Source organism: Coptis chinensis, chromosome 2 (genome assembly GCF_015680905.1).
Source record: "Coptis chinensis isolate HL-2020 chromosome 2, ASM1568090v1, whole genome shotgun sequence".
Taxonomy (NCBI): Eukaryota; Viridiplantae; Streptophyta; class Magnoliopsida; order Ranunculales; family Ranunculaceae; genus Coptis; species Coptis chinensis.
In genome coordinates, this window is record NC_141457.1 from 107,583,973 (window position 1) to 107,596,064 (window position 12,092).

The 12,092-nt window shown below is 37.0% G+C and overlaps 3 protein-coding genes and 1 non-coding gene across 4 annotated transcripts; 1 reads left to right on the forward strand and 3 right to left on the reverse strand.

Annotated features, from left to right (window-relative positions):
• Positions 1-293: 293 nt before the first annotated feature.
• Positions 294-436, reverse strand: LOC147520256 (small nucleolar RNA Z247). The gene has a single exon (XR_015214647.1). It is a non-coding gene; the product is annotated as a small nucleolar RNA Z247 (small nucleolar RNA).
• A 2,164-nt stretch (positions 437-2,600) lies between these two features.
• Positions 2,601-5,420, forward strand: LOC147520257 (peroxisome biogenesis protein 16-like). Its single transcript, XM_086591835.1, is given in 10 exon segments — positions 2,601-2,993; positions 3,118-3,272; positions 3,352-3,409; positions 3,528-3,680; positions 3,683-3,741; positions 3,862-4,156; positions 4,245-4,513; positions 4,768-4,835; positions 4,922-4,983; positions 5,085-5,420. Coding segments are annotated over 9 exon segments (1,095 nt in total). The 5' UTR covers positions 2,601-2,993; positions 3,118-3,203; the 3' UTR covers positions 5,147-5,420.
• A 4,245-nt stretch (positions 5,421-9,665) lies between these two features.
• Positions 9,666-11,809, reverse strand: LOC147520258 (GDSL esterase/lipase At5g55050-like). The gene is made up of 4 exons (XM_086591836.1): positions 11,468-11,809; positions 11,006-11,154; positions 10,597-10,823; positions 9,666-10,471 (listed from the first exon to the last, which is right to left on the reverse strand). Exons 1-3 carry the CDS (start codon positions 11,703-11,705, stop codon positions 10,704-10,706), a joined length of 507 nt encoding a protein of 168 aa, XP_086447962.1. The 5' UTR covers positions 11,706-11,809; the 3' UTR covers positions 9,666-10,471; positions 10,597-10,703.
• On the reverse strand, positions 9,832-10,537 carry LOC147520259 (GDSL esterase/lipase At1g71250-like). Its single transcript, XM_086594257.1, has 3 exons — positions 10,472-10,537; positions 10,220-10,306; positions 9,832-10,056 (listed from the first exon to the last, which is right to left on the reverse strand). Exons 1-3 carry the CDS (start codon positions 10,535-10,537, stop codon positions 9,832-9,834), a joined length of 378 nt encoding a protein of 125 aa, XP_086450383.1.
• Positions 11,810-12,092: the final 283 nt, after the last annotated feature.

A 12,092-nucleotide genomic window follows, 5' to 3' on the forward strand; every position in this document is an offset into this window, starting at 1 on the left:
TGCCAGAAGAAGAGCTAGAAGCATTGCTATTATATCCATTTGATGAACTATTGTTATAGCCAGTGAAACTTGAACCATTTGAATTATTATTGCCTCTGCCAGAATTATTGTAACTTCCTCTGCTATTGCCACCATAAGATCCTCTTCCATTTCCTCTATAATTGTTTCTTCCATTTCCTCTATTGTTTCCATAACCACCTCTGCTGGAATTGTGATTATAGTAACTCATGGCTGCAAAAGCTTGATGCATATTTTCTGAACTTAAAGTACCATTGTTGTTTTCAATGGTCAGTTCTTCACTAAGAAGAAGATTATAGAGTTCATCTAACAGAACAGGATCATTATTTGAACGAGTTCTAATAGAAGTGGCAAATGGTCTGTATTCATCAGATAAACCATTGAGGATATGAAAGATTATATCTTCTTCAGGTAGTGGGGTTCCAGAAGCTGCTAGATTATCAGTTATAACCTTGACCTGTTGTAGGTATTCACTCATTGATAATGATCCTTTCTTAAGATTTTGAAGCCTAGTTTTAAGTTGGCTTACATGAGCTCGAGAAACTGTTGAGAACCTTTTCTCCAAAGTTAACCACAACTGTCTAGAAGTTGGAATTCCCACAACATAAGGAAGCATATCTTCACTTAATGTTGCGTTTAACTAGATAAGAAGCATTTGATCACGCTTGATCCATGATATATATGCAGGATTAATAACATTTCCATTATCAGTTGTAATAACTTGAGATGGACAAGGATCCGTACCTTCGACTAGACCAAAGAGATCATAAGTTCTGAGAATAGGTAAGAATAACGACCTCCACATTAGATAGTTGTCCTTCTTGAGCTTAATTGGCACCATATTAGAAATATTATGAAAAGAATAAGATTGAGACTGTGGTGGTGTTGCCATTGGTAAAGCAGAAGAATTAAACACATGATTATGGGTCGTGAATCCTTGATTATGCATAAAAGGATCTTGATACTGATTTGATACATTAACCGTTGGAGATTGAATACCAAAACGAGCACCTTGATTGAATGGGTTGATCTTTTGAGTTGATTGTAAAGAAAAACCAGGTGGAACTTGATTGAATCCATTAAAACCATATGTGAATCCATTAAACCCGGTGAACTTGATTGAATCCATTAAAACCGAAGGAACTTGATTAAATCCATTAAACCCGAAGGAACTTGATTTTGATCCATTTGAATTGAACCAGGAAGCCGCAAGAACATTAATATTTTGACTTTGAGATTGAAAAGCCGATTTGAAGCGTTGGGGTAGAAGTATTTTGATTTTGATCTTGAGATCTTTGGAATTGGAGCAAATGGTTGTAGATGGATTGATATCTCCATTGTTTAACTTGAATCGAAGAACTCATATTGATGTTTCCATCATCAATTGGTAAGTTAGGGTTTGAGTTCATGTTGATTCTTGAAGAAAAATTTGTTGAAGAAGAAGGTAATTGATTCTCGATTTGTTCTTGCCATTGTTTAAATGGAAGAAAATAGGATTGAGCTTGAATTGTTAATGGTGGATCGACCTTCGTTTGGTGAAAACTCCGATACCAAAATAGAATTTGAACAAAGAATCATTCCATTTCTTAATGATTCTCATTCGGATCACTTTATATAGTAGTGATTTTAGTTATCATTCTGTAAGATAATAACAAAAGCGGTTATACTAACAGAGTTTGTTCTGATTCTAGAGTTAGTTAGTTGTCCGATCTCGAGTCGTCCTTCATTCATTGTTGAACTTTCTCGATAATTTCGAACAGAATCTAAAATAGGATCGAAATGGGCACTCCACTCTCGAAACAAAAACGATCGAAGCGTCACTCCAAACAACTTGTCCATTATCAAGAGTTGAAGTATGCCTTCTTTGCATCGTCACTCCAAAGTTAGCTTTGCGAAAGGTATGAGTTATTCTCCAGGAGCTAAGTTTTGAAGTGGCTATTTTCTATCTTGCTCTGATCTTCCATGGCATGTTCTCTCCCATAAGGCTTTGAGCCACGGCTGATGAATCACATTCTATCCATAACTTCAGCCATCCTCTACGCACAGCATATTCTGCTGCCAAAATGATTGTCTAATATATATTCTGCTTCAAAGTTTGTTGCTACTCCAAGCCCTTGTGCAAGAAAATGTTCTTTCACATATTTCATGTGTTCATTGAATTAAATCAGAGCTAACCAGTTCAGAACTCATATTCAATTATTCAATATAAGCTGAAAATGATCCTGACCCGCAAAATTATTGTTACTTTTTTTTTTTAATTAACAAATAATAGCTTAAATCCCAGTAGGCCTCAAGAGTCAATATATACGGACAAGTAAAAACAAAAAACAAGCTTACGATGAACAATGGCCTAAATAAGGACATGCTTGGATCTCCCTACAGGCATTCAATCTGACAGACACCAAAAAAATATGAGAGATGCCCAGATCAGGGACACTTTGAGAAACAGAGAAAAAAAAAGTCAAAGATGTATAAATATCCAAAGCTTCAAACGTTTTTTCTATAAACAAAACCCAAACAACAAAAAAAAAACACCAATCAATAATAAAAAGAAAAAAGGAGGGGACTTGAAGTCATAATTCAGTAACATAAAGCTTTGCTTCTCCACAGTACAACCATGTAACAAACACCCCTTTCTTTGTCACCTGCATATGATAAGCTTTTCAATACTACTTAAAACAGAAAAAAAAAAAAAGGAAAGAGCTGAAACAAGGAAATACCAAATTGTGCCATGGATGCTGACTGGGTCCAACTTTGTGGGCTTTTTTGGACCCGAATTCATCGAAAAGAAGGAAACAGATTCGGGTCCTTCCTTCCTTTGAGTGTCTTCTAAATATTTATAAATTCAACCGGCAGTCTCCTACTCTTTCTCAATTAGAAAGAAATTGCAAACACCTACGTTTCCTTCCCTAATAATGTCTTCTAAATTGAATTAACTTTCCACGTCAATTTCTCTCAACAATCTATTTTTAAAGGTATAGTTTTTTTTATTAATCTCGATTTTAAGTCATTGTTGTTGTTACTTGATTGATAGTCTTTGGTTTTCAATGAAGGATCTTTGTATTAGCTATTAGACTTGCCGAAATTTTCTTTTTGCAGATTTTACACAAGATAATGTTCATCTCCATCATTAATTGACTGCTCGTTACACGTAATACGCACTCGGACTGAAGAATTGCTTCGTTATGGAAGTTTACAAGAAGTGGGTTCGAAGGAATAAGGATTACGTTCACTCCTTAGAGTCTCTTGCAAATGTAATATTATTCTCCACTTTTATTTTGCACGTTTGTTTTCAAGTTTTTTTATTTGGGTAAATTTGGAATTATTCTTCAGGGGTTAACATGGCTTCTACCGGAACGCTTCTCGGAAACAGAAATAGGACCAGAAGCAGGTTTTGTCAACTTTTGGTAACTTTTTTTTTTTTTTTTTTGAGCTAAGAAACTATTGACTTGCACTTAGAATGCAATAGGTGTTGAGAACTACATACCTGTTTGTTTTGGTTTCTGTAGTGACTGCTATTTTGGGTATAATCACTGCGATAAACGAACATATAATCGACACTGCCCCAGTCAAAACTCGAATGGGCTTTGTGGAATCATCGTCATTCCCTTGGCCGTTATGTATATCTGCACTTAAAGACTTAGAGACATTGGTGGAAGGCGTTAACACTACTATGGAGAGGATAAGAAATGGAATTTCCTTTGCGTTCACAGAAGCTACCAAGTAAGTTTGCGTGTGTGTTGTAGTGTTTTACTATCTTTTTTTTTCCTTGTATGTTATGTTACGCAGTCCCTGTGAGTCTGTGACCATCTGGCTAAGTATGGTGCATTTGATTTATTACAGGGTATTGTTTCGATTAGCATTGTTCGAGATAGTGGTTACAAGATGCTTTTGCATGGAGGGGAGATTCCGAATTCTGAAAAGGGTCCTAATGATTTGATGTCACAAAATGGAATGACTGGTATTGCAAACCCTAATCGTCATGGACCGGGTTACAGCTATGGACGTCAGGTGCAGAATCTCGAAGGAAGAGCACTTTCTGCCTTGAGCAGGTTTGGAGAGAATGCGCGAGTGGTTTCTGATCCCACATGGGTAACAACGCTCCAGCACCAGCACGCTGCATTGTTGGAGCCTCCAGGTATATGTTTTTGATAATCTGGTATATGGATAAAACAGGGTAAAAGTTATAGGATAATTTTGCTCATGCTTAGTTTTTGTTCACGCAGCTCCTTCAGTCAAGAGACCTACACTTTCTACCATTTTGTCTGAGAGAGGACTTTATGGGAGTTTGTTTCTGATGGCAGAGGTGCTCCATATCACCAGACCTCTTATTTATGTTCTATTAATCAGAAAATATGGGGTACGGTCATGGATACCGTGGCTTCTGTCGCTGAGTGTGGAACTGATTGGAACAGGGCTTCTTTCCCTAGTTAAACTCCCTGGTATTAGTAGGAATGGCGGATATACTTCTCTTTCCAGTCTTGAGAAGAATGAGGTGAGCATTCTTTGGCTTCTTAACTTGTAAAAGATCTAAATATAATTACTCAATCATTAATGTTGTGGGAGCTGGTACCACAAAATTGAGTCCAAACATACCATCACCACAACAAACCTTGCCTATAAAAAAAAGAAAAGAAAAGCCAATAAAATAAAATTTGGAATGATGTATCTGCAGTTAATAGATAAATTCTATCTTTCTTTCATTTCCCCTTTATATGCTTGTAATGTTCTTTTTTGGTGTTGATACAGGTAAGAAGAAGAAAGATGTTGTGGGCCCTATACCTAATGAGAGATCCATTTTTCAGCAAGTATACCAGGTAATATACTTAATTCATTGAAGTCGATTGTAAATTCTGCTGATCATTTTGACTTACTTTTTTTGCTTGCTTTTTCAAAACTGCAGGCAAAGATTTGAAAAGACGGAGAAATTCGTGGACCATGTCCCTGTTATTGGATTTCTTACAGGTGTGATTGGTTCTCCTCGTCGTATTATTTTCAAATGTCCTAACTCCTGATTTACTGTTCGGTTAAATACTATAGTTGATTCTCCATTTCATTTTATGCAGCTAAACTTGTTGAGCTTGCAATTGGAGCTCAAACGCGGTACACTTACATGTCAGGATCATAAGGAAGCTATATGACAATTCGATCTTTGTGAAGCAGTCCCTCAATTGTAAGAATAAAGGTGCCTTTCTTTTTTTGTGTTCACAATATCCTCATCAGTCATCTCCTTATTTGAAAGAAGAATGGTTTGTAATCAACTCTAAATTGTACGCATTATAGACTATGTAACATGGATAGTCTATATTTTAAAAGTCATCCGTGTCAGAATACACAGATATGTTATTCGTGTTGGATACACAGATACATATTAAAGGTTATATATACCTCAATTTTTGGTACCGGCTTTGGGAGATGCCCATGCGTAAATGCCCTTTCAACTATATTTAAAGGTAGATTAGTTGCATCATCAATTAGTTTTATTGTTTCATCACTTTTAGGGAACTTTTCTTTCTCAAGTATATAGGTTGGTACAAAGGGTATGATTATCAACCTAAAAGTAAATTTAGTAATTGGACAGAACTTACTAGAAAAATGAAAACTCGAATTATAGAAACAAATCTACCAGAACTAGCAATCTAAGGGCCGTTCTGCTAACAAATGAGCCTTTAATTTTTTTCATGTTCTCCCAATAAACACTAAAAGGAAAGGAAATATTACTTATTTTTGTCCATAGAAAAAGTAACTCCTTTCTAAGTATGACACTTGCTCTCTTTTTTAAGGGGAAGACTAACTAGAATAGTTGCATTCCCCAAAAAATAGCAAAACTGGGAATGCTACCAATTTTCTTTTTGGATGAAATGGCAAGCAAGACCATGGTATCTGGAAGGTTTTATTGACCTTTGTCTCTTTGACTATTCCGAAACAGTGAGGTCTCATATAGTTATGTGCTCAAAATGGAAAAGAGTCCCCTGCTAGTTTGCACAACTGACAATAGCTAGTGATGATCTTTCTAATTAGATATCATTTGTGGTGAGGGTTAAGTTGAGGTTGACACACCAAACAACAAATGTATCTATTGAGGTCTCTGGGTCTTAAATCCTATTCCAAAAGAGGTGACCTCCAAGGCCTTAGGGTAATATTGAACCGTAGAATTCTCCATATAGCAAAAGGAAATGTAAAGCACGCTCTTTTTTTTTTTTTCTCTCTTCATTGACCAAGTTCACCTATCAAACTGAGAAGTGGGCTTCAAAAGGATAGTATTGAAGTATAAAAGTTTTGCGAGCCTTTTTCACTGACGTTGCTCACCTAGTCACCTATCAACTGATTTTGTGATAAGGGAGGGGGGAACCAGTCCTTATAAGAAAGGTGTGGAAGGCATACGTACTGGAGCGGGGATAGGCCGATGGACGAGAACTGGGTCAACATGTCTAGTATGGACAAGCAATGGAAGGGCTCCTGTCGTTCTAAGTGAGGCACTCCTTTAGTCCTTATCCTGCCAAACTATCATGTTGTAGGTGGCTAAGATAAAAAATCTTGATACTAAGGAAGAATTGGTAGAATTCTCTGCCGCAAGAAAAACTAAAGCTAAACAAGCCTGCTCAATTTTACTATACCCAAGACTGCCTCAGACCCGTAAAATTCCCATTTGAATATTGTTCCAAGACGAATAAACTGCCTCCCACAATATTATTTCTTTCGCATCTTCAAAATCCCTACGCCTGGATCATATGTAGCCAAGTGGTTAGTGTGTTTGAGAGATTCAGAGCACAGGAGTGTGATGTATGGACTAAGGATATCTGGTGAACACCAAGTTCTTGTTCCCTACGGAGGTAAAGTTCAAGGTGAGTTTTGAATACAAAATCTTAGTTTGGGTGGACCAACACATACTGAATGTGAACATTGAAGAAAATTTGTGCTGCTAATTTTGTTGTTATCGATCTAAATTGTGGCGTAATGTGTGACCATGTTAATAGTAGGGAGTAATACGTAGCCTTGGTGCTTCATATGTAGAGGTTGTCTCTTCACTCTTAAGAGCGTCAGAGTTCTTATTTTCCATTTAAGGAAGGAGAGCCAAGGCTTTGAGAGGGACAAGTTCTGGTGTTGTCTGTGATAAAAGTATATTATGATGCCATTGCTGGTAAACCTGGGTTCTTTCCCAAGCTTGAGCGAAGAAGATTCCAATGAAAGCGTTTTGAGTGTTTGGATTTATGTCTGAAATGAGTTACTTTTCAGATTTGACTCGTACATGGGAGAATCCTGCCAGTCAATGAACTAAGAAAGAATTTGTTTTAAATTTGAATTAAATTACTCTGGAAGGGAAGAGGGTAAGGTTGTGAGCACATCATCTAGGTCGTTTAAACGCGGGGAGTTCACCTATACACTTGTAAGTTGTATTTTCCACTTTTTCGCACGCCTGCTCCTTTATTTTGGTATTATTTTCATGCTCAAAGTATAGTGCAGATAAATGGAAACATTTTGCTTGGATGTGATTAGACTTCTGCTTTTCAGCAACTGTTTATTTTGGTTTCTTCAGTACTCCTGTAAAAGCTGTCTTGAAGAGATTCTATGTGTTTTTTAGTAAGTAGATTCTACGCTTATGGAATGGACAGCCCTTCCTCAGGTGCTTCTTCTTTAGTACTTTAATATATTTGTCAACTTTATTGATGTAATGTTTGTATAAACTTCTCTTTTCGCCAAAAGTGTAAGTACATAATTAAATTGTAGTAATAGTACTAATTTGTTAGAAGCAATTCCAACCAAAAGCCACACTAATGTTCTGCGACTAATAGAAGCTGGTTGCATTAGCAACTTAAACAGTTTGTTAGTCTCCCACTTGGTGGTTCAATTGCCTTTGAGGGAAACATGAGATAGATGCCTCTCTCTCTCTCTCTCTCTCTTCTTTTCAGGTAAGAGGAAAATATGATATTGTGAGTCTGAAAATAGGTTTGTTGTTGTAGCTTGTTATTGGATTTATATGGTGTTGTAATCAATTAGGTAACAAACTCACCTATATTAGAAGAAGGTTCAACAGCTTTCCTTATGTTTTTTCATGTCTGCCTCACTTTTGCTTGGGCTACAACAGAGATTGAATGAAGGACTCTGCTTGTGATGTGCAACAACCGTTTTGATACTGATCTTAGAGGAGCTTGGTTAAGCATCCATATCTATACAGTTGAAATGCACTAAACTAAATGCTTGGTTGACTTCTTAGGTTGCTTTTGGCATTTTGGCTTCACTAAGAAAATAATTTGGTTGAAAGGTGAAGTGGAAATGATTCGACCTTTTAACTTGTACAATCAATAATCTGTTAAGTCCTGCGAGAGTTCAACTATTTTCCTTGATGTCTTCTCAGTAAGGATAACTGGATAGAATCTCATTCATAGCAGAAACTCAGAAAGTGTCTTTTGAGTTGTTTCTACTTTCTACTTATTAGCTTAAACTCAGAATTTGAGTCAGTGTAGTTACTTGAAATTTTCGTACATGATGGTTTCCATTGTCATAAGCTGGACTTCTTTTTGTTGTGATACCTAATGTTACTGACTGTTCAAACGCCCTCTCTGAAATCGTGCTTTGGGCACAGTTTGTGTATATCACCTATAATCATATAGCTGAACGAGTCAGTGGAAATTCTGGTGTTGACTTGGAGTTATTTTCATGGACGCATAATATTTAGGACATAATTTGTTCCTTATCACGATCGACAAATGTACATCGGCCTGGTAGTGGCCGTGGCGGGACCACAAGGTTACAGATCATGCCTGGCATTGGTCTCCACTCTCCAGTACATTACGTGTTTTCTTTGTGTACTCAAGAGGAAGGATTATTTGATTCAGGGTATCCTTTGATTCCTGACCTGCATTGATGACACATATATAGTATCACCGAAAAGTTCCAACCATAGGGAAGAATTCCGATAAGGTTGCTATAGAAAAGCTGAAATGTTGCACACAATTTCAATAATTTCCGAAAGTTCCAACGCCGCGTAATACTTGATTCCATTAGATGTAATATTCAGGAGTTATGCCACACTTTTACTTTTTGTAGATTTAGTTGGATCAGTAGGCAAGTAAATGTAGAAGCGCATGAGCTAGCCAAGTGGGCTTCTAGATACCAAGATCTGAACTCTCTCCCTGACTTTTTGCTGAACAGCAGTACTGTACCCCTTATGCTATGATATTTATAAGACATGTTTTTAACAAAAAAAAAAAAAACGCCGCGTAATATACAGCTGATTTGGTACACGTGTACAACAGCAAAAACATTTCCGATTTTGAGTTATCTACCTGATTTTGAGTGTACCAGACTACCAGCAAAGAAAGTAAAGCCGAACACCGATGAAGATTTACCCAACCTAAGTGCAGGAATTGGATCATGACCGTATGGCCATAGAAGCACCCCAAAATCCATACGCCATTCAGCCACTCAGCTGGCACTTATAGAATTCTGGGGTGCTTTGAGCATGTTTTTTTTTTTCTTAAGAAGAACTAATTTGCTTTGTTTTGGTTTGAAGTTGGAGTTAATTATTAGCCACGTGATTTACTAAATGATCAGCATCATCTTCATTTACTTGATTAAAACCATTAATCTCTCAGTTTGGCTATGTGACAGTCATGGATCAAATCAAAGTCTATAAAGCAACAATAGATAGCAATTGGCTCTCCATTAGTTCCATTGATAAACAAACGGCCCCTTATTCCATACAACCATATCATGTAGCAATCGTATATATGAAGAAACTCAGTGAGAGTCTACAGAGATACAATTGAAATTGAGTGAATTGCCCATGTGTCTAGAGAAGCTCCCTTCTGATTAGTTAGCTTCAACCAGCTCCTTGAAATTAATTGGTGCAACAAATTCTGGTCCACCTTCATAGAGGGTTAGGACTGCCAGTTGAGCTGCAGCCTGTGTAGGATGATGCAAGTCCCAAAACAGATATTCATCGCGATTCGGACAGAGTTGAGCAGTCGGGTTACATTTATCCTCCCCATTAAACTTTCCACTTCCACAACATGCACTTCTCACTTCCTTTGAAATCTACAGAATTAGAGAAGGTAATGTTACAAATAAAAAGCCAGTTATTTTAATCGGTAAGTTCCTAAGTTCAAGTAGTTAATAGTCTTTCCATAAATCTGGTCAGTTAGTTCCTAAGATCAAGTCGTTTATTGTTTTTCCACAAATCTGGTAACGAAATACGTACTGGGAGGGGGTTATTGAGGAGAAATGACACCATGTCATATGTATTCCCGAGTGAATATTTCATATCTTTCAATTCAGAGCTTAGCTGCTGCAACAAAGTACCAATAGACAGAAAGAACAATCGAGAGTACTCGTTCAAGCCCTCCAAACATCCTCCTGCACTAGTATCGTTAAATATCCTGTGAGATGGACAACATCCAATTGGTGGAATACTTATTATGCCAAACTTTCTTGCTCCAAGTAAGTATAACACCTGCATGCAATGTACATTTTCATTAGATATGATGAAGATCATGGAAACAAGTAGTAGTACATCCATGATCTATCCTTAGTATATATATATCAATACCATATTGTAAGCAGATTGAAATAACTCACCCTGAAGTGCTTCTCATAAGCGGATTTAAGGATGGTAATATATTCCTGCTTGTTTGAAGTACCATTGTTTAAAGCATAATATTCGAAGAGGTCATTGCTTCCTACGCTTATGAAGAAGGAGATCTTGATATGACACTACATGTAGCCTCTTCACCCCAGAATTCTTTAATAATGTTGCGGACAGCGGCAAATTGTTTGATCTGTTTGCCCATGGGGATTACCTTTACCTGTTTAATTATGTAAAATGTAAGTTCTATAGTCTCAGGGAAACATAATGATCGGGAAATAAAAATGCTACCCATGCAGCCTGATTGGAATACACGTTAGGTTTAAGTGTAGTCTCTAGACGGTCCAAATGTTAAACTGACGTACGGGAATTCAGGACTCTAGAGAAGAAAAGAATGCTTACAAATGGACCTTTCCCGGTTGCGTCCAGAAGTCCCGAACCTCCTGATGCAAAGTTCACTCCGCGTAGAACATCATGCTTGTGGAGACCAAGCTTTCCTTTCATGAGAGTAAAAAAAGGTGGGGGGCTGCTATTAAACCCCATTTGTTGTGCTGTGAATAAGCATTCCAGTATTAAAGTCAGTCAATTATCTAAATGTTAAAATTCGACGCATCGGTTCTCTTTAGAGATTTTTTTTTTACATGCCATGAGAAAAAAACATTGAATATATGACAATTTTGTTTTTACTCAGCAACAGCACAATATGTAGGCACCATGGTGCCATCACATTGTTTTCTAAATACACGTAGTCATTTAACATTGAACTGTTGCAACTTCCCCATGGTTTCTTTTTGTTTCTTGGATACTTTTAATTACAGCAAATTACAACAAAAATAGTATGATCGTTCGAGACGGTATAGATACCTAGAAAGTCTGCACTGTTGAAGCCATTACTGAACCTGCCGGTGGGTACAGAGCCAGGAAAGTCGATACCATTTTGAGGGAAATTAGCCTTTGCCTTGGTATCTTTAATATAATTGTTGGTCCCAACATCAGCTGTAGAGTCACCAAATACGAAAACAGCCGGAACCACTGCATTTGCTACCATTGACAGATAAAAAACACCAATAATAAGAGAAATAAAAACCCATCTCTCTGCCATGGATATAGGCAAACCAACTGTTCAGTACAAAAATGAAGTTCACTACTACAACACTTCACTTGCTGCTCATCGTTCAAACGAGTGAGCAACGATATTTATAACCAAGCAGACAAAAAGAGTCCAGCAGTTGGGAGTATCTAATGCCAAAGGCAGGACAACATGAGTAAGCCGATACCTAGGCGGAATGTACTAGCAGTACCTGCATGTTCTTAAAGTATATTTTTGCTATGGCTTATTTTATTTTAGTTTTGTTTTTATACACCAACCGATCGAATATGCGACAAATATTGATTAATTTGCCAAGGATCTAATAAAGAGTTTTGAGAATCGGAAATATATTATTTTCTCATTAGATATCTGTGCATATAAATGCAACTTATAAAACTG